Genomic DNA, 20,339 nt, shown 5'->3' on the forward strand with positions numbered 1-20,339 from the left:
CAGCATTTCAGAGGTGCCAGGATGCTTTACAGCTGGTTGTTGTAGACAGGCTGGGTAGACAGGAGGGAGCTAACCAGAATTTTGTGTGAGGGCAAAGGAACTTTGGGATGTCGTGTCCTGGTTCCTGATGTCCACAGTGATCAGACACACCAGCTACCAACCATATTTACCAATGTGGAAAAGGCCAGAAAATTAATAGCTCATTGAAGTTTTGTAGTGTCTAGCTAATCCTGTGCATTATCTAGTCATCAGCATCAAAGCATCAGATCCAATGATCACCCTGGGTTCGTGAATATTGGTGAAAGTGCTCTGGATAGTCACTGTTTACACTGCCCTATACCTGGATGACGTCCTTCCAAAAGGTTGAAAAACTAAGAAAGTCAAATTTTGAGAATACTCATGATGCCCTTGCTCAAGCCCAGGTCCTCAGGAAACATTAAATCACAAGGTAGTCATGGTTAAATAGCATGATGGACACTCCAGCAGGTGAGAGAGAATAACACAGGAAACAGTAAAGAAATAAAAATAACCATGCTATAGCAAAAATAATACACAAATAAATGTATGAATAAATAAACAAGGATAATGAATTAAAATCCTAGTTATGATTTTATAATAGCTTGCAGATTCTTGCATTATTTCTTCTATTTTGTTACAAATACAAAAAATTGAGGTTTAGTTTAAATAGCAGGCTCATTCTATTTCACAAAGAGTGAATAATATTCAAACTAAATTACTTCTCTTCTGGCTAAGCAGTGGGAGTAGCCTGACAATGCATTTGAGGAAAATTCTCTTCCAAGGTACCTTATTGTCCAATCCCTAACAGTGGCTAGGCTACAAACACTCTAAGTAGACAGAGGAGGAACCGTACAGGTAGAAACCTTCCCCAGGAATCCAGCCACATCCCAGGACACATTGTAGGACTCAAGCCTTCTCTACAGTGGTCCATAGATCTGTTTTATGGCAACCCCAGACAAAAAGAATTTCCAGAAACCGTCTAACAGTTCCACAGATGGGACATAGTACTTTGCCTAATACTTTAAGGGTAGGCAATTTAGGTCTTTTTACCTGGAACTAGGCTGGAAATAATAAATTATGCTTGGTAAATGAGGGGTTAAATTAAGGGTCACTGAGTTAATCACCTTCTTTCACAAGTTCTGGTATAAATGTGCAGATCTATTTACAACTCGTGACTGGTATAGTAGGTCATTTATTTATAACATGTGACTTGCTTCTATTTTGGTCCAGATGCAATAAAATAAAAATAAATATAAAAATACTTTTAAATGCAGGGAATGGAAGCGAATTATTCTGGGGACCCTACATAGTTTTTTTACTGTAAAAAATATATATGTTTATATGTATATTAAACATATTTTATGAACATATATCTAAACATATGTTTAGATGTATATTCAACATATTTTATACATATATAGCTAAACATGTATGCTTATAAACTATAAATATATAGCTTATACATATAATTTGTACATTAGACTATAATACTATATATTTTTTAAATATCAGGAATTTCCATCAATGAATTTATACGCTGCTCTTTTCTGTGACTTCCTTTATCCTCTGTTTCAATCGTTATACAAAAATAAATGTAAAAACATAGAATTCTTTAATTCTTTTGGTATTGACTTATTTATTTCTCTATTTACTGGTTTGAATGAGCTCATTGTTACAATTTTTTTTCTTTTATGCTAATGGATTCTCATATATTTATGTCATCTAACCTATCCTTTGTTTGTAGTCACTCAAATCACAAGTGACTACAAACAGCTTTGAGTAAACTGCTTTGCCGAATGTGCTAAAGAAACATGAGATGATTCCTCACCCTGCGTGGCTAACAGTCATGTTAGGGAGATGTGGACAGGCAACAGCTAACCTTAAAAGGCAACATATGATGGTGTGGAACAGACTCAGAGAGATGTGTACCCATATTTTTTAGGAGGTAGGAAAAGAAATGGCAAAGGAGACCAAGAAGAGGCAGCTGAAAAATTAAGATGAAACCTCGGACAATATCACATCAGGCAAGCCAAAAAAGAATGGGGTTTCCAGTATTGTCTGACAGAGAAGTATCAAGGAGATTGAAGACTAAGAAGCAGGAACTGCTTGTGAGAACTCATAATCTTGGAGAAAGCCATTTTAGCAGATTGGTTGAATTATAAGCCAGAGTCTTAGGGTCTAAGAATAGAAATAGAAGGGAAGAAACAGAAAGTGATAAATACAAAATGCTTTTTAAAGGACTATGTCAGGGAAAGGAAAAAAAACACTCATGGAGGTAAAAAGGTGAAGAAAAGAAGAGACGGTGTTCAAGATTGGGGAAGATGGATAATACAGCATGTCTTGGCAATGAGGAGGAAACTGCAGAGAGAAGGGAGAGTTGAGGATGTCAGAGGCAAAGTATATTGAAGAGCAGGACTGCTGGGATGAGAGGTGTGCAACCAAGAACGGGAGCAGCTGCCTCCGAGGCAGAGGAGCAGGAGGAGAAGGCTGGAGGAAGCAGCTGCATCCTGAAGCGCAGAGACGGGCAGAAGATGGGGTCTCCACCAATTGTATCGGAGGCAAGGTCAACCTCCCAGAATCAGAGGGGAATCAGGCACCCCCAGAAACCATGGAGGATGGGAATGGTAGTAACAGCCATTGTGTGGAAATCAAAAAGAAAAGAAGGAAATTTTTAAGTGCCAAGGTGAGTCCAGCTGAACAGTTCAACGAGCATTCGTTGCATACTTCCTGCATGCCTCATCCGAAACCTGGCGACGAAGTTAAAGGAATTAATGAGATGTGTTTTGACAGTGGCTGTCCTGCAAGGAGTTAAGAGTCAGAAGGAAAGACAATCGATGTGGCAAATGTCAGAACAGAGATATTCACAGGATGCTATGGGACCATGGAAATGAGGAAACTATACCAGCTAAGGCAGGTGGAGGTAGGTGAAGGTGAGAAAGAGGGAAGGTGGACAAGGAAGGTCCTGGCAGAGATGTTTCTGTGCTGAATTCTGAAGGATAGATAACTCCTACTACTGTGTGGAAGAAGGTATGGTTGGGAAAAGCCAAAGGTGCTCTCTCTGGGTGGAAGGGAATGAGCAAAGCTATGGAGCTAAGGTTCCTCAGGGTGTGTGTGTGTGCGGTGGGGGGTGGGGGTCCAGAACTAGCTGGGCATTGCCAGAGTGCAGAGGGTGAAGCAGAAAACGTCAGCAGTCACTTCCAGAAGATGTGTAGGTTTCAGATCAGTTTGAACATTTTCCTGCAGACGATTTGCCAATGCTGGAATGCTGCAGCAAGGGCAGAGGCTTGATGTGGTTGGATTGGAGCTTGGCATCATTCCTTCTAGGACCACCATAGGAGAATGGATGGGATATGGTAGGAGGTAGTAAGGATGTAATTAGATAATGAAATGGAAAAAAATATTCACTAGACAACATGAACACAAACGATTGACTGATGCATTCATGGAAGGTGAAGGAAAAGGAGACAATAAAAATTACTTCCAGGTTTTGTGGAGTAAGTTATTATATAATTAAGAGATAGTGAGTTACAAAATAAATAGGTTACTCCTAAACATGGTAAATGTAATTTTTGATACTTTTTAATTTGGCCCCTTCAAATGTGTAAGTACAGGAAATCTAGTTGGAGAGGTCTGCTAAGATGCCAGACATAGAGTCTGAACCATAGGAATGTCATCTAATAGCATCTGTTTGTAATGCACTCAGCTGAATGACTTTTTCTAGCAAAGCCATGGAGAATGAGAGGGGAGAATGCAAGGTTTGGAGATCAGAACATCCATGGCAAAGAGGGAACTAATGAGAGAAGGGTGCTGACAAAGGCTTATCATGGGAAGTGAGGTAGGGAGTTAATGCCAGAAATGGGCTAATAAATGGGGTAAAAGAGAAACTAGACTAAAGGCTAGTACTTACTGGTTGAGAAGAAGGGCAGAATTGACAAGGGAGGAGGATGAGCTCTGGGAAAGCAAGTTCTGAGTGTGAGCCCCTGGAGGTGGAGAATTCCAAGTGATGATATATGGGGTGAAGGTTGGTTACTGAATGGATAGAGAAGCGTAGGAAGGTATGAAATAGAAGTGGGGGCATGAGACAGCCATGGAGAATTCTGAAGCCACAAGAGTAATAATAGGAGAACAGAGGAAGAAGAGAAAAACTGATCCCTGCTCAAAAACCCAACACATGGGGATTTCAAAGAGAAAGAACAAAGTAGTCTCTTATGGGAAGCTGAGCCTTTACTTCCTGGTGAGAGAGAGGAGTTAAGGCTTCCATGGAAGAGAAACATGGGAGACATGATATTATCTTGTGTTTTCCAAATTTGAATTCCTGATCCCCCATTCATTTTCCTCTTCTTTCCATATCTGCCACCACTGCCACTCCTACCAAACTTCCCAGTCTAGCTATTTTAAGAGATTCTCAACATTTTTTTCCCTTCTTTCAACTTACATATTTAAGGAGTAATTACTATTATTATTATTATTTGGAGACAGGGTCTTGTTCCATTGCCTAGGCTGGAGCGCGGTGGCACTATCTTGGTTCACTATATCTGTGAAGTCATGGGCTCAAGTGATCCTCCTGTCTCAGCCTCCCAAGTAGCTGGGACTACAGGCATGTGTTACCACACACAGGTAATTTTAATTTTTTTTGTAGAGACAGGGTCACTCTACATTGCCCAGGCTGGTCTCAAACTCCTGGGCTCAAGTGATCCTCCTGCCTTGGCCTCCCAAAGTGCTGGGATTACAGACATTAGCCATTGCTCTAAGCCTCATTTTTAAAGAATTATAAAACATCTCAACTGTGTACATGTAACAGGCATTCTGTAGATGTTTCACCTGCACTACTGTGAAATCTTCCTATGGCTGTATTTTCTTATAGACCCTTCCTTTTATTTTATTCCTGTAGCCACGCCCCTAGACCATATTTTTATCACCTTTCCATAACATAAGTGAAATTTTGTAGACTAACACTGTGTAATTCCTTGAGTAAGAGAAAGCACATTCTTCCCATTAGTGCAAAGCACAACCTAAGACTACACACTCCTCTGGCCCTCCAACATCTGTCTCTGACTCTTCATTCTGGCTTCAGCAGGAGCCTGCTGGTCTACCTACGCTGTTCTCCCCAAGGCCCTCACCCATGGCATATTCTTGCTCAAGCCTTCACTATTTCCTCCTGCAAGGCCATCCCTCTTCTTTAGAAAACTCAACTCTCCTACCCTTTAATGCGTGCACTGTGGAACTTTCTGAAATGAAGGCAACACACACAGATCTCTGGATTAATCAGTATTTGTGTGGTTTAGGTTATAATTTTATCTAATGGTTTAATCTGTACCACCTCTTCAATCTGGGTTCATGCTCCCTGAGTAGAAGAACACGTTTTGCTTTTCTGAATCCTTCAGAAGATGATTTTTTTATACTAATAATAAGCATTTTTTTTTGAACGCATGACCCTAATTTTTATTTTTTATGATTTTATTTTTATTTTTATTTTTTATCACATTTTAGGTTTTGGGGTGCATGGGAAGAACACGCAAGACTGTTGATAAGCATTCTTAAAAGGAAGTGGCATCCTGTACTCCCCACTCGTCATCAACAAGACATTTTCTAGCTAGGTTATTCCGTAACTTTGATTTTTAAATTAGATTTTTTTAATATATATATAAAAATTTAGAGATGGAGTGTCAATTTGGATCCAGATATTGAAAGTATTAAATATTACAAAGTTTTATTTTTAAAATATTTCCTAGGCTTTTGTCATTATTGTTTGTGAAATATCATTGTTTTTGCCCAACTGAATTTGCTCTCTCATTCTAATAAAGTATTATTTAAGTTCCACAGGAATAGGAGGAACATCCATGGAATTGTTTTACAAAGCAGGGATCTTAAAATCATTTATCAAAAATACCTGCATTCTGATGAAGGACCCTTTTTCTTTTTTTTCTTTCCTTTTCTTTTCTCTCTCTCCCTCCTTCCCTCCCTTCCTCGCTTTTTCTCTCTTCTTCCTTCCTTCCCTCTCTCCCTCCCTCCTTCCCTCCCTTCCTCGCTTTTTCTCTCTCTTCTTCCTTCCTTCCCTCTCTCCCTCCCTTCCTCTTTGCTTTTTCTCTTTATTTTCTTCTTTCTGTCTTTTCCTCTTTCTCTCCTCCCTTCCTTCCCTTCTTTTTTGACAGAGTTTCACTCTATCATCCAGGCTGCAGTGCAAAATCACTGCTCACTGCAACCTCGACCCCCTGGGCTCAGGCGCTCCTTCCACCTCAGCCTCACAAGTAGCTGGGACTACAGGTATGCACCACCAACTCTGGCCAGTTTTTGAATTTTTTGTAGAGACTGGGTTTTGCCATGTTGCCTAGGCTGGTCTGGAACTCCTGAGCTCAAGTGATCTGTTTGCCTCGACGTCTGAAAGTACTGGGATTACAAGCATGAACTGCCATGACCAGACAGAACCCTTTTTTCAACTTAATATTGGGTCATGCTTTAAACTAATGGGAGGAATATATTTCTTTATTCAAGGAATTAAACATCACTGGCATTATTATTTAGGTCAGTACTTTCACTTTTTATGCAAATCTGGTTATTCAACTATCCTGCAATCATTCTATCTCAGCCAACTCAAAAGTTATACTGTATGTACTATATATCTACAACTTCCAAGAAGAAAAAGAAATAAAATTTCAGAGTACATTTTTCCATTCTCAGTAATTCTTTCTTTTTAAAAATTTTATTATAGAACATCTCAAATATATATAAAAGTTGAGCAAATACTATAATCAATTTTCAAGTATCAATCGTTGAGTTTCAGCAATTATTAATTGATGGCCATTCTCTTTCAATATACTCTGTCCATCTTACACCCCATGCCACTGGATTATTTTGAAGCAAAGCCATGGTATCATATTATTTTATCTAAAATATTTTAGTATACATCTGTAAAAGATTAGCACACCTTTTAAAAAATCACCACAATATTGTTATCACACCTAAAAGATGAATCACCACACCTCAGTATCATCAAGTATCTGGTGAGTGTTCAAGTTTTCCATGATTAGCTCATAATATTGTTTTCTCTGATGTATTTGTTTGAATTTAGACCCTGAGGAATTATATATGGTAAGCCAAAACTCAGAAAGCACCATACATGTATGAAGTCGAACTAACTTATTCTTGGTAATAACACTAATTTAGGAAAAAATGAAATCAGTTTACCATCAGTAAGTTTACACGTCCATACTGTGACTTAGGATTTTATAAGTAGGGGGATTTGATTCACACGCACCGCCCTGACAGCCTGTCTCAGCACAATGTACCAGGAAATTTAACTTCTGTGGCCAAAGTCCATATGTAACATGGAACCAAAAATCTTTAGTGATGTGTTTTCTCACCTTTTCTTGTTCCAAAAAGGACTTGAGGTGACTAACTTTAAGTACTAGCATTTTGTTACTAGTTTTATGGAACATATTTATCAACTTCTTACTTATTTTGTATTCTATTGATAGTACAGTAGCTTGTTATAGCACATCATTTAAACATAGGTAATGTGTACACACATCACCACACATGAACAGTCTTTTGTATTTAGACTGACTTTCCAAACTAAAATAAAGACAGATGCTAAGAGCATTGGGCATATGGATTCACATCACTTAAAAACAAGCGCTGTACATGTTTTATATTTCTATGTTTTTCTGGCCCAGATAGTGTCTTTTCAAGTCATGCCTGAGCACCTCTGAGAATTTTAAGACAATTCCGCGCTTCTCTTCTCTCCTGATTCTTTTCTACAATAATTGCAAAAGTAAAATAAGCTGCATTTGAGGAGAAGGCCATCCCCTCCTCAACCCCAAACAGAAAGAAGAAATGTCACTTGCCACTCATTTCCAGAAAGTATCTTGCATTCATTAGCATTCGGCCTTGAGGTTTCAGCTCTAACTGGTTGGGAGAAGGAGAGAAACATCAGTCAGAATGTGAAACAAGCCCTGAGTTCAATGACATCACTGGCTACTGACGATGGCGGGAGATTTCCAACACAGAATACAATCATTGTTACTTTCCACTGTATTCACACTCATTGTCATCGGAAGACTGTAGCAACCGTGACAGTCACTTTTCTTTTCTTAAAACGTCCCAGCAATTCATTCATTTTTATTTGGAGATAAAAACTTGCATAAGGAAGAAATAAATCCTAAAACAGATTCTATTTGGTTTTCTTGCCCTGTGTTGTTGCTTATCTGAAGAACTGTCACAGGGTAGACCCAGATCTTCATCATGACAAAAGAATCACAGGCACGGGGACTGGCTTCCTTGGGGAAAAAGTTCTTCTTTTGGAGGGAAAGATAAATCCTGCCTCTTTGAGGCTGCCTTCAGACCCCTGTCTTTCTTTCTACCTGGGATGCATGTCTAAGTTAATCAGGGCATTCAATGGGGGTAGCTTTTCTCTTTCACAAAGAGAGACTGTATGTATAGGAAAGTCTTGGATGGTCCACTAAAGAAAATTTTAATTACATTGGTCTGGGAAGGAATTTATATATGTATATAAATAGATACTTCAGTGCTGTATTATTATGTAGAAGAGACCAGAACAAAGTGTCATTTTAAGGGTTGATGTAGGATCTCCCATAAAGTGACATAAGGAGAAGAAAAGACAAATCCAAGTCCAAGACAACCTAAGCACTGTCATTAATCTATTAAACCATCCCACTATGCCACTGACAGGCCAACAAGAATAAGAAGGAAGATGACTTGAAAGTCATTATTGGTCATTATGTCCATCCGTTAGCCAGGTTAGTCAGAATAACTAAGAAATAGCAAGTAATGTCCTGTGGAACTCAGGACTGAATTTGAATCATGGCTAAATAATTTTCTGGTTATGTGACCTTGTATAAATCACTAAGTTTTGGGAAACGTCTGAAAAATGGACACAATAGCAACGCCTATGTCATAGCATTACTGCTATGAGAACTTTATGATAAAATAAGCTTGTACTGCTGTGACAACTATAAATTTTCATGAGTTTCAACAGATTAATGAAAAGAAACACCATGTTGACCAGGATAGTCTCGATCTCTTGACCTCGTGATCCACCCGCCTCGGCCTCCCAAAGTTCTGGGATTACAGGCGTGAGCCACTGCTCCCGGCCTTGAAAAGAAACGTGCTTTTGACATAGCGTGTATGCACCATTGTTCTCTGGCTTGTGGAATAAGGAGTAAAGATGAAGGCAAAAATGGAGATGGAAAAGCTAGGGGCAAGGGGCCCATTTCCAAATGGAATGATGAGAATTGGCACCAGGTGACCACAGAGTTGGCAATATTCGGTATTTAGTAGTGATGAAGGAAATTAAACTAGTTAGCTCCTGGAAAAACAGCATCCATAGAAAGTCACATTCTAATACATTCTGGGAGTGAATGGGAGACAACCATAAAAACTGTCAGGCTTTTGGGAAAACAAAAGGTGTGTCTCAACATGGCATTTAGAAACACGAAAGGCAAATTTGAGAAAATCATTTTCTTTAAAGAAATTAGTGTTAGAAAAGCAGAATCCAATGGAAGTAAGGGAAAATGTAAGTCCCAAACAACCTGCTGGCCCTTAAAATAAAATACAAGTAAATTAAGAAATAGCCTTAGGAAAAAAAAAAAAACCAAAACACCAAAGCTTAAAAATGCAAAAAGTGTGCTAGTTGGTTAAATGAGCATCTGAATATCACCATGGACTTATGTCTAAATAATCTTAGAATGCAAAGAAAAGTCTGGTAAGAATGAAATTAGCAAAATTCTAGGCAAGAAATCATACGCAACTTGAAGAGATATAACTAGAACAGCAAGCTGCCTATCAGTGAAGACTACTTAACAAAAAGATACCCGTCCCCGACTTATCTTTCACTAATTGAGAAGGAAATATGAATAGAATAATATTTTTAAAATTGGGGGATTGATGACCCTTTTTAAAAAAAATTAGGTAGGCCAAATAAACTGGTCTTCCTCAGTTTCCCCCATTCCTACTTCTGTCTAATAAAATGATTAGGTTCACTACCACCTCCGCCTCCCAGGTTCAAGTGATTCTCCTGTCTCAGCCTCCCAAGTAGCTGGGATTACAGGCACCCGCCACCATGCCTGGCTAATTTTTGTATTTTTAGTAGAGATGGGGTTTCGCCATGACGGCCAGGCTGGTCTTGAACTCCTGACCTCAGGTGAACTGCCCGCCTCGGCCTTCCAAAGTGCAGGGATTACAGGCGTGAGCCATCACGCCTGGCCCCAGGAACCCTTTCCCTAAGCCTACACACAAGTGCTGAGTAGATACTGCTCAACCAAATTACCTGGATAGATCTAAGCATGGGCATGGGCACCTTTGAAAAAAAAATCTTGGCATGTATTTGTCTCTAAAAATTAGTGACATAGAAGAGTTTTATACTTTCTTAAAAAGCACTAAATTTTTTAGGTCAAAAATACAGAACTGACACAAAAACCTAGTTTTTAGGCTTACATCATTCCCATTTGAAACCTGTGACTTGAAAATCTGGGAGGATTTCTTAAAATCTGAGTTCTTGAAAATATTTTCGGTGGATTTCTTAAAATCTGAGTTGAAAGTCTTTTGGGTGGATTTCTTAAAATCTGAGTTACAGAAAGTAAGGAGCAAAAGTCAGGATTCTCTCTTTTGGCATAGATGATATAAATATTTGAAAACATTTTCTGGATTTCGGATCATGTACAAGCAGTTTCTTACTATTTTCCTTTATTTTGTTTCCCAGACATTTTCATTAGAATTTTTTTAATGCTTTCATTCTTTTAATCTTCCTTTTAACATTTGTAAATATTTGCTACCATAATCTAGGTTTTTAACAACTTGGAGTGCTGACATGAATTGTGTATGATGTACTTCCTAGTCAAAATAAGCTAAGTGATTTTATGACAGCTGAAAAGAATTATAGAAACTGTCAAAGTATGGGGAGACAAGACTAAACATTGAATGGATCTTTGTTCTATCTTCTCACATTCTGATAGCTTTTTACTCTAAAAATGTATGGACGAAGTTTAATAAAATTAAGATTTTGATATCTCAACATGTTCTGAATCTACTGGATTAAACGAGCAATTTCTAAGTTTAAAAGCATTACTTCTGGCAGTTCTGCTGAAAAGAAAAAAACAAATAAAATAAAAGCATTAGAATTGTCATTTGATAAATCTTGATTAAGTCTTATATACATTCTTCCAAAACTGAAAAAGTGAATGAAACTGACGACTGGATTGATAGACAAAAACTCATCCCCCAATCAAGGGGAATTTGTGATAGTTCCAAGCCTGTTTTAACAGTTTTAAATAAATAACAATTTATCATAGCCTAAGAGACTTTATACATCTGTTAGATGTAGGCATCAAAGAGATCTGAAGATGTCACTGAATTCTACAGCCCATAAAGGATAACCATTGCCATTATCAAATCACCAGTAAGGAAGTGGCAGGGAGCCTGGTGACCCGAGGCCAGGGTAACCACACACCTTTAGATTGACATGGGAGTTCTGAGCCAGTCATCTGCTACCTGCTTAGGTACATACACTTTACACAACATTACCCATATTTCTGTCTTCCCGTTGTTCTTCCTGCACCGCTCAGCCAGCGAGTAGAGCTCCACAGTGGTTTCGGAGATGAGGTCTACGTTTTTGCCTTTCACAATGATCTGCATGACTCTTCCCCTGTTGATGTGGGCATCAAAAGTGCTATCCCAGGGTGGGTACATGGTAGGCTTTTTCTGGATATACATCTGCCCATTCTCTAGGAACAGAAAGGTATGTTCTCATTATTCCTTCAGCCAGGCCTGGAAAATAATTCAGTTCAATTCAACAGTAGCAGCTGCTCCCTCTGTCCTATAGAATTCTGCTGGGAAGACAGTAGCACGTAAACAATCAGACAATATGGGACAGAATGAGACAGTCCCCAGGTCTAGATGCAAGGTGATGCCTTGAGCCTTATAGGTCCAATGTAGATAATTCAGACATCAATCTGCTCATGCCGTGGACTGGAAATTGTTACCGAAACACCAGGTGTTTGGGCTAGGTTCTGCTCCTCACTGCACAGAAAGCCAATGACTGAGATGACGAGAATTGCCAAGGAAGAAGGCTTTAATAGGGTGCTTGACGAGAATTGCCAAGGAAGAAGGCTTTAATAGGGTGCTGCAACTGAGGAGATGAGAGCTCGGTCTGAAATCCATCTTCCTGACCGACTAAAATTAGGGATTTATATAGCAGGGAAGAAATGTAACTTTGTATGGGAAAACAGGAACAGGAGGGGTAAGGAAGCAATCATGATGAGCCAGGGACTGGCGCTTCAGTCTCTGGATGACATGATCTAGTGAGTTTCAGTTCCCTAATATTTTTTGAGAGGCGTGGGGATCCTTTCCTGAGGAAGAAACTCAGATAAAACAAATGTAAGTTTTAAGCTTTAAGACCAGAAGGGTCCTTTTCTATAATTATTCAAAAACAACTGTCTATGGGACTATTGGTTTGCTTTCCAAATGTTCTTTTCCTATTCAACAGTTAGTTGCTTTACTTTGGGTGTAAACACCTGAGCAGCAAACTTTAAAAAAATCTGTTATGCCTTTGAGATCCTCCTTTGTTAATCTACAAAGTGTTGATCCTACGACTGATTTACTTCACTGGCCCTGGGTAAAACATAGTCAATACAAAACTACGGTGTGTTCATCTGAAAGACATAGTGGCATAATTTAAGCACCTAATGAATGCTCCTTTAAGAAATATTTAAATATTTTTCCATTGGACATAAATACACTAAGAGGCAATAATCTTTAAAGCATAATGAGCCATTATTTCCTTCTCTAATTCTTGGATGAAGACACATTTTACATGTACCATGCACCTTCAGCAAAAGCCGATGGACAACTCAGAGAGGTGGTGCTGGTCTTCACCCACGGAGCCAGCGAGGCTGAAGCAGAGTGCAAGCCTGCAAGTGAGGAAAGGCAGGCAGGCAGGCAGAAGCCCTGGAAATGCTAAGAATCTGCAGACGGGAAGGTCGGTTTAGGGGAAACCTCCCTAAAGCCACTCAGTGATTGGCAAAGAGTTTACTAATTAATGAGTTTTTCCTGTCTTTCATGCACATTGGATTTTCTCTGGTATTTATTCTTTAATCATTTCAGAAGCAGAAACCTACATTTGAGTGTTTGTTTCTTGTGATATAAGCACATTAAATGGCAGATTTAACAGTTCAGAGATGTTGATTAAGCACAAGGGGAAAATCTGCTTAAAGCCAGGAAATAAAGCCTTTCTAACTTTCAAGGGCCCCTGTATCCAACATACAAAGCTAAACAGAGCAGGCGTTTAGCATTTGTTAAATTAATATTTATTTTGGGGGTATACAAGGAGTTGAATAAGCTTGAAACTCAAATGTTAGGTAAACTCGGCTAGGAAAGATATAAACCATGAGACTGCAAGGTGGAATAGAAAGGGGAAATTTTTTATGGGTTGGTTAAAAAAAATTTGGACTGGCGATCGGGCTTTTTAGAAACCAGTGGCAATACCAATGATCACGGTCACATTTTACTTCCACAGACCTGAAGCTTCCCTTTCGGATAATTCCTTTTGACTATAACCATTCTCTGTGCCTGGAGAAAAGGGCCAAAGATCCCCAGAGAAGGGGCAAAAATCCGTGAAGCAAGGTATTTTTTACATTTTCATTCACCAGGTTTGTAATCACCTACTCAGAGGATCCCATCTATCTAGAATGTTACCATTTTCAATGACTCACAGCCCCACAACCTTGTGTGGAAAATGCAGCCTTACACCCCAAGAAATGAAACGTGTTTAAATTCTGTAGAAGTAAATACTGTGTGATAATATTCAGAGTGACTTCTTCTCAGAACAAATCCCAAAGAAAATAAAAACCAAAAATCTCTAAACTCCCTCCAACTCCACAGGCTAATTATTTAGGAAAACCAGTTTCCTTCTTTGACAAGGTCTCTTGATCCACATGGCTGATTAGACCAAGTTCAAAGGCAAGGGCAAAAGCAAAAGAATGGGGGAGAAAAGGCCCTCAGGAGGCAAATGTCAGGGAGACCTGAGATGGTAAAGAGAACTGGATCCAGGAGACCCATTAAGTCAAAAGCGGCTTTGAAAAACTCAGACATTTTACACTTCAAAGATGTCTGTGACATTTGAAAGGTTTTAGGTTGGGAGCAAGTGGCATTCACACTTTTAACTAAACAGGAGAGAACTCTGGGCAGAAAGGAAATAGAGATGATTCAGACAGTCTCCCGGCTTTGATGTGTTCCGAGTGGCTGGAAGGATGAAGTCAGCTGTGAAGCAAAAAGTCTTCTGTTGGGGGGTGCAAAGTAGTAGGTTTGGGAACCCCAGTATCTGAACTGTGAGCATCTAGCAGGAAGTTCCCAACATCTGCGTCAGTTTCTTCTTGCATCTGCAAATGTCCCTGTTCACAGGCCTTTGCAGGACAACCCTTTATAAAATAACACACTTCTCTGCCCACAGGCCCTCTCTTTCCGTTACACTGCTTTTTGTTCCTTCATTGCCTGCTGTTTATATTTTTGTTTACTGCCACTTTCTTCTGCAAGAATAGATGCTCTAAAGGGAACACAGCCTTCCTGAGTTCCTTCAGCTTATTTGGCTGACTTTTTTCCCCTCTATGCTCCGGCCCCAGCACTCTTGCAGTGGTCTCCGCATAAACACTTTTGTGTAAGTGAAGTGTGATGGCTTCCATAATTACTGCAAACCTGCATCCACCATCATTATTCTCTACAAAGTGTCTGCTAAAGTCAAAATGCACGTAGGAAACCAAGAAAAGGTGTGCAGCCAGGAGCTGTGGGATATCACCTCCCTCCTACTTTTCCTTTGGAAATCCGTGACAAACTTACAATGCAGAGGTGAGGATCTCAGAGAGTGGAAGCTGGTTGTCGTGACCACAGAGAGATTCCCTACACGTAAGAGTGTTGGAACGGAACATTCTGAACCCACAAATGGGATGTTGGGTGGCTGTCCCACTTTCCCCCCTGGCTCAAGCTGCCTGTAAATATTTTAAACTTGATGAAACATCACTATTCTGTTATTTAGCCAAGACCTTAGTAAGTGCAAAAGTACGTGTTCTGAAATTTGGACTCTAACGGCTAATTATAGATGCTTTGTAATATCCACTGCAGCTTTGTCAAAGCAGCAGTAAGCAGACTTTAGAGTTGGTTGGAAGATTATGCAGTCTTAATCTACCTAGACTTATTTAATGTAACCAGGCTTAACCACATAGGGCCATGTTCTACTTCAGCTCATTAGAGTTCCTTCCTATTAACTCCTTACGTAATTTCCTCAACCCGATTTTCTCTTTGTATAAGCGGGAAAAATGACACAGTGAAATGGAGCCACCGGTGGATCATCGGGTCCTGGTTTAGAGTCCATCATGAAATGTGTGTCCTCAAGGAAGTCCTTGGCTTTGTTGGGCCTCAGTGTCCTAAACGGTAGGATTTAGTTCAACCAGATGATATCAAATGTCCTGGAAGACTTTGCTTCATACATAGTTCATAGCAAGATTCTCCTCCTCCTCCCCTGCTTCAAAAACCCACTCAAGCTTACCTGATTCGACATACTCTTTGACGAGCACAGCACAGTAAGGGTTAACAGCCTCGCCCTGACAAGACTGGCAGGACCCGCAGTCAAAGTTGGACAAGCCAATCCGAAGAAATGGCGACATGGTTGCACCCTGGAAAACGACAAAAGACAAACGCTGCTTGGGGGCTATGAAAGAGAATATTTTTGGTGCCCCATGCCCACTTAGCCAATGCTTTATCGCGGACAGCTGGAACCTCGAATGGGTCCACTATCCATCTGAACGAATGCTTTCACTTCCCCTTCTGCAGAGGACACTGCTGGACTCACCCCAAACCACACACTGACTTGCCGAGGGAAGCGGCTTTCTGGAAGTCTGCACTCAACCTCGTTAGTGAGAACGAACTCAAGAGTTAATTCTACTCAACCTAATGGAGTGAGGCCTAGTCGTGGCAGAGTGAGGCAAACGTTTTCCAACGTTTTATGTCTTCTGTTATTCAAGTAGGTGCCCAGGAAACAGCACACAGTGATCAGAAAATGAGTTTATAAAGAGCGAGTCTATTTTAGTCACACTAGTTAAATATGACACCGTAAAATTCTTACATGGTCTATTTATGTGTGTAATGGGATTGGCCCGAGGCATTCAGCAGCTGATCCTTATTTACTCTGGACATTTTCTAAAAAGTCTGCTTTCTTCACAGTTACACACACGCACACACACAGCCTTTGAACATAACAAACCACACAGAAAACTCCAAACTCATTGACTACTATAGAATAGGGCTTTATCATCTAAGGATGAACAAAATACTTGATAAAAGCCCCAAAATCAGTAAGTATGTTTTTCAAGAGGTTTAGATGAAAGTTACCAAAGTGCTGGCTACAAATCCAGAGATCTAGTGTAATTCTTCATCTGTTGTTCCATTGTTGAATGTCCTGGCCACTTACGTGAACTAAATACCTCTTCTCTTTTACCTACTTTCCCGAGGTCCCATTAATCTGAAATTGTCATCTGATATTCAGTGAAAAAGTTACTTCCTTGCTCCCTCTCTCTTCTTGACCATTTTATACTCACATTTTTTTCCAAGCTTTCATAAGTAAGCCAAAGAAACAAAGCATTGGTTGTCTTTTCTGCCTTTGTATAAAGAAAGAAAACGATTTGAAATGATAAAAACCTGGAAGTGAGAATGAGTAACATAACTGGAAACCCTGGACCTGCAATACCCCTTCCAGCGAAGCCGTAAGGGATCTCCAGTATGCTAAATGCCAGTGTTCTTTGGCTCTACAAGAGAGACAAATTAGGAGCTTTTGACAGGTGCTGTTAATTTCACAGATATTAATGAAGTCCTAGTTTCCTGCAGAGTTTGGAAAGTTTATCTAAAGGAGACGGTTGTGTAAACATCATGATTTGTTGGGTTCTGTATCTATCATGCTGCTGAATTAGCAGGTAGATGACGTAAACATTTGTCTTTAAGGGGCCCCCTTGGCCCTATGAGTTTAGAATTCCCAGGCAGGAGCGGGGCTAACAGCTGTGAGTTCTCTGGAGAGAGTTTCTTTGAGAATCCCTTCTTTCCTGGGCCACTTGGGTCTTTTAGACAAAACTTCATTTCTCCACAAATCAGGAAAAAGTCACTGAGAATCATCTTCAGTTATGGAAGTTTTTGCCATGTAGGGACTTTTTGAAGATTTCCTTAATTCTTTTTGAGTCTGGAGAGATCACTGACTCATCAACCCTGGGTTGAAGCACTCTGGCCTTTCCTGGTGTCGCTCCGCTATTTCCAGGTTGGCTTTCTAATCAGGCAGCAGCAGCCCAGCAGGTATCTGGGAAATGCTGTCTCAGGAAGAGATGGAAACCTCCGGGGTGACCAGGCTTTCATTACAGCAAGGAAGAGAGCTGGGGGCAAAACCCTCTCTCCTCCTGAAGGTCTTGCCTAGACAATGATTTCTTACTTAATCAGCAATGCAGATGATATGGCCATTTCACCAGATTCACTTGCAGTATTCTGTTACTTCTAAGCATTTTGATTATTTGTCCAATACATGTACGTTCTGTTTGACAACCAAGTCAGTATCCCTCTTTCTAAAGATCTGGTCACAGTGACATGATCTGACATATACTTGACATCTAGAAGACAGAACTGGTATTTGTGGGGTAAGCTTCACACATCATTGAATAGAACCTCAAGCTCAGGAGTGAGTTTTTCAGGCAGATGGCAGCATTTTACACCTGAACTGCACAGAGTGCTTTTCTCCATGTAGTTCAGAGTGCTTTTTAGGTGATCATAATGAAAAATGAAGAAGACACACAAAGTTAGTAAAAAGCCCCTCAATATTTCCACCAATTAACAAAAAGTTATTATTTTGATCTATTTTCCCTCATCTTTTTAAATTAGCAAGTTTTGTGTTTTTCTCTACATGCTATGATCATCCCGTGCGTATGGAATTATACTTGGCTTTTTAATTTAACATTTTACTATAAAAATTTTTCAAGTTTCTTTGACATCTTTGCAGGCATTCTTGTCATTCTTGCATGACATTCTACTGTCCGTAGCTCTACGATCTGCTTTCCTAAAGTCTATAGCTACGTATTTAGTCTGTTTCCAACTCCTATGCACTAGAAATAATGCATCTTTAAGATAGCATTTTTTTTTTTTTTACAATCTTTCCCAGATTTAGGGATACTGCATCAGACTGCATCACCAGAGTATCACAATATTATTAATCAAGTGTTATTCCTATTGGTAAGGTCATATACATTTAAGGAAAATAACCAAACTTAAAGATAAAGACCTACCCAGGGAAATAGCAATGGTTGGTGCAACAGAAATAAGTTAACGTCATTCTTACATAATAAGGGCATACAAATTTGTAAGAAAAGCACTGTTTATGACCCAAGAAAAGAAATTGCAAAGGCACAAACTATACAAGATACAAAAAAACATAGTTGCAACTAATTGTGGAAAAATGTTCAGCCATGTGAGCAATGTAAGACATTCAAAATAAGATACTATGTAATCGCATTTATAGGATATTCTTGAAAAGCCAAAACAATATGAAGAAAAACATCAGTGGTTGCCAGGAGTTGGAGCCGGGAGGATCAGAATGAGCAAATGTTGGGTGAAGACAGAACTGTTCTTCAGCTTGATTGTTCTAGTAGTCACAGAAGTCTAGACTTAAATTCATGGAACTGTACACCAAAGTCAAAAGTGAACTTTACTATATAATTTAAAAACCAAAAGAAAAGAAATACATGCAATTGGCATTTTAAGGCATGGATTATAAATACAGAGATTATAAAGTAAAAAGAATATATATGAAAAAGCTGCATATTAAATTAAAATCTTAATCAAAAGTGGCCTCAAATTACTAAAGGGAAATGATCAGATCCTTTAAAAAATTAAAATAGCTTTGGCTCTGTGGTATTTAAGCTCTTTTGAATATTTACAGTTAGGCAAACACAGCTGTGAAAAAATAACATTAGAAATTAATAATGCATTTTCTTTGAGGCTAAATTAACATCTAAGTCTTAATTTAAATGTAAAAAGTGTTATAATATTTAAAATATATAATAAAATAAGCTGGGCATCTGGCTTATGCCTGTAATCCCAGAACTTTGGGAGGCTGAGGTGAGCAAATTACTCGAAGTCAGGAGTTCGACACCATCCTGGCCAACATGGTGAAACCCTCTCTCTACAAAAAAACAAAAATTAGCTGGGTGTGGTGGGGGGCATCTGTAATCCCAGCCACTCTGGAGGCTGAGGTAGGATAATCGCTTAAACCTGGGAGGCAGAGGTTGCAGGGAGCCAAGATCACACCACTGCACTCCAGCCTGGGTGACAGAGCAAGACTCGGTCTCAAAAAAAAAAAAAAAAAAGAAAAAATATATAATAAAAACAATAATATGTTTTTGCCTATGCAATTATCAAATTTTTGAAATGCTCTTACTTAATGTTGGTAAGGACAAAATGAGTCATACACTTTCATACAATGCTGCTGGGTATGTAAATTATCAGAATCCATTTAACAGACACACATATATGTGTGTGTATGTGTAAGTACATATTTGTGTGTGTATATGTATGTATCCGTGTGTGTAAAAATATGGGTATCTATCTTTCTATATTAAGAGCCAAGAAGATGTGTAATGTATATACAAGAAAGAAATTAACATAAATGATTTTTGTGGGTTGCCTTTTTGTGTTCACAGTGGATGGCAGGAGAAGGGGGATTTCCCTGGGTATTAGAATAGAAAGGAGAGTTTCTGTATACAAAAATACAAGTGCTGGAATAGCATGCCTCAAGACTAAGCTTGTGTGATCTGTCCTCTGTGCTCTGCAAATTTTAGTTGGTCTCATCTTCACTCTCCATCCCACATGTGATCTGAGAGACCAAGACAGTTGCCCCTTCGTCAACTAAGATGAACTCTAAGGTTCAAGAAACAAAAGTTACCCAGGGGTCGAGGGTTCAGGGCTTGGCTGTCATCATAACCTCCTAAATTCCCACAGCTACAGGAAAAAACACACCCTTGTTAGTCTCGCTAATAATAGGAGTAATCAGGTGAAGTGTGAGACCCTTTCTAACTGATTTACAACCCAGACCCCTGCAACTCTTATTGGACAGGGGACCATCCTTCCAGGCATTCTTTCCTAATAAGCAACAGCAGATCTCAAGCAAGTTTCAGCAGCTTACAGACGCTGCATACAAAATGTCACTGTGTGCAACAATTTACCTTTTGACATAAAGAGCCAAATTTAGCACCTCATTTTAATGTTAAAACTCTGCCCAAAGTGAACATGGG

At 39.3% G+C, this 20,339-nt stretch overlaps 1 protein-coding gene across 6 annotated transcripts in view; it reads right to left on the reverse strand.

The window, feature by feature from the left end:
- PRKCQ (protein kinase C theta) overlaps positions 1–20,339 on the reverse strand; it is a 145,940-nt gene that overhangs the window by 70,042 nt on the left and 55,559 nt on the right. For 4 of the 6 annotated variants that reach the window (XM_012443410.2, XM_064369072.1, XM_021670600.2 and 1 more), the window contains exons 2-4: positions 15,569–15,695; positions 11,557–11,756; positions 7,863–7,923 (exon numbers count right to left, since the gene is read on the reverse strand). In XM_012443410.2, coding sequence (XP_012298833.2) covers positions 7,863–7,923; positions 11,557–11,756; positions 15,569–15,686 — 379 coding nt within the window. In that variant the 5' untranslated portion in view covers positions 15,687–15,695. Of the gene's footprint in view, positions 1–7,862; positions 7,924–11,556; positions 11,757–15,568; positions 15,696–15,871; positions 16,256–20,339 lie in introns of those variants that run through there. The other 2 variants (XM_012443409.3, XM_012443408.3) reach the window with 2 other exon arrangements.

Source organism: Aotus nancymaae, unplaced genomic scaffold (genome assembly GCF_030222135.1).
Source record: "Aotus nancymaae isolate 86718 unplaced genomic scaffold, 86718_ANA_hifiasm-v0.15.2.pri h1tg000083l, whole genome shotgun sequence".
In the NCBI taxonomy this organism is placed as follows: Eukaryota; Metazoa; Chordata; class Mammalia; order Primates; family Aotidae; genus Aotus; species Aotus nancymaae.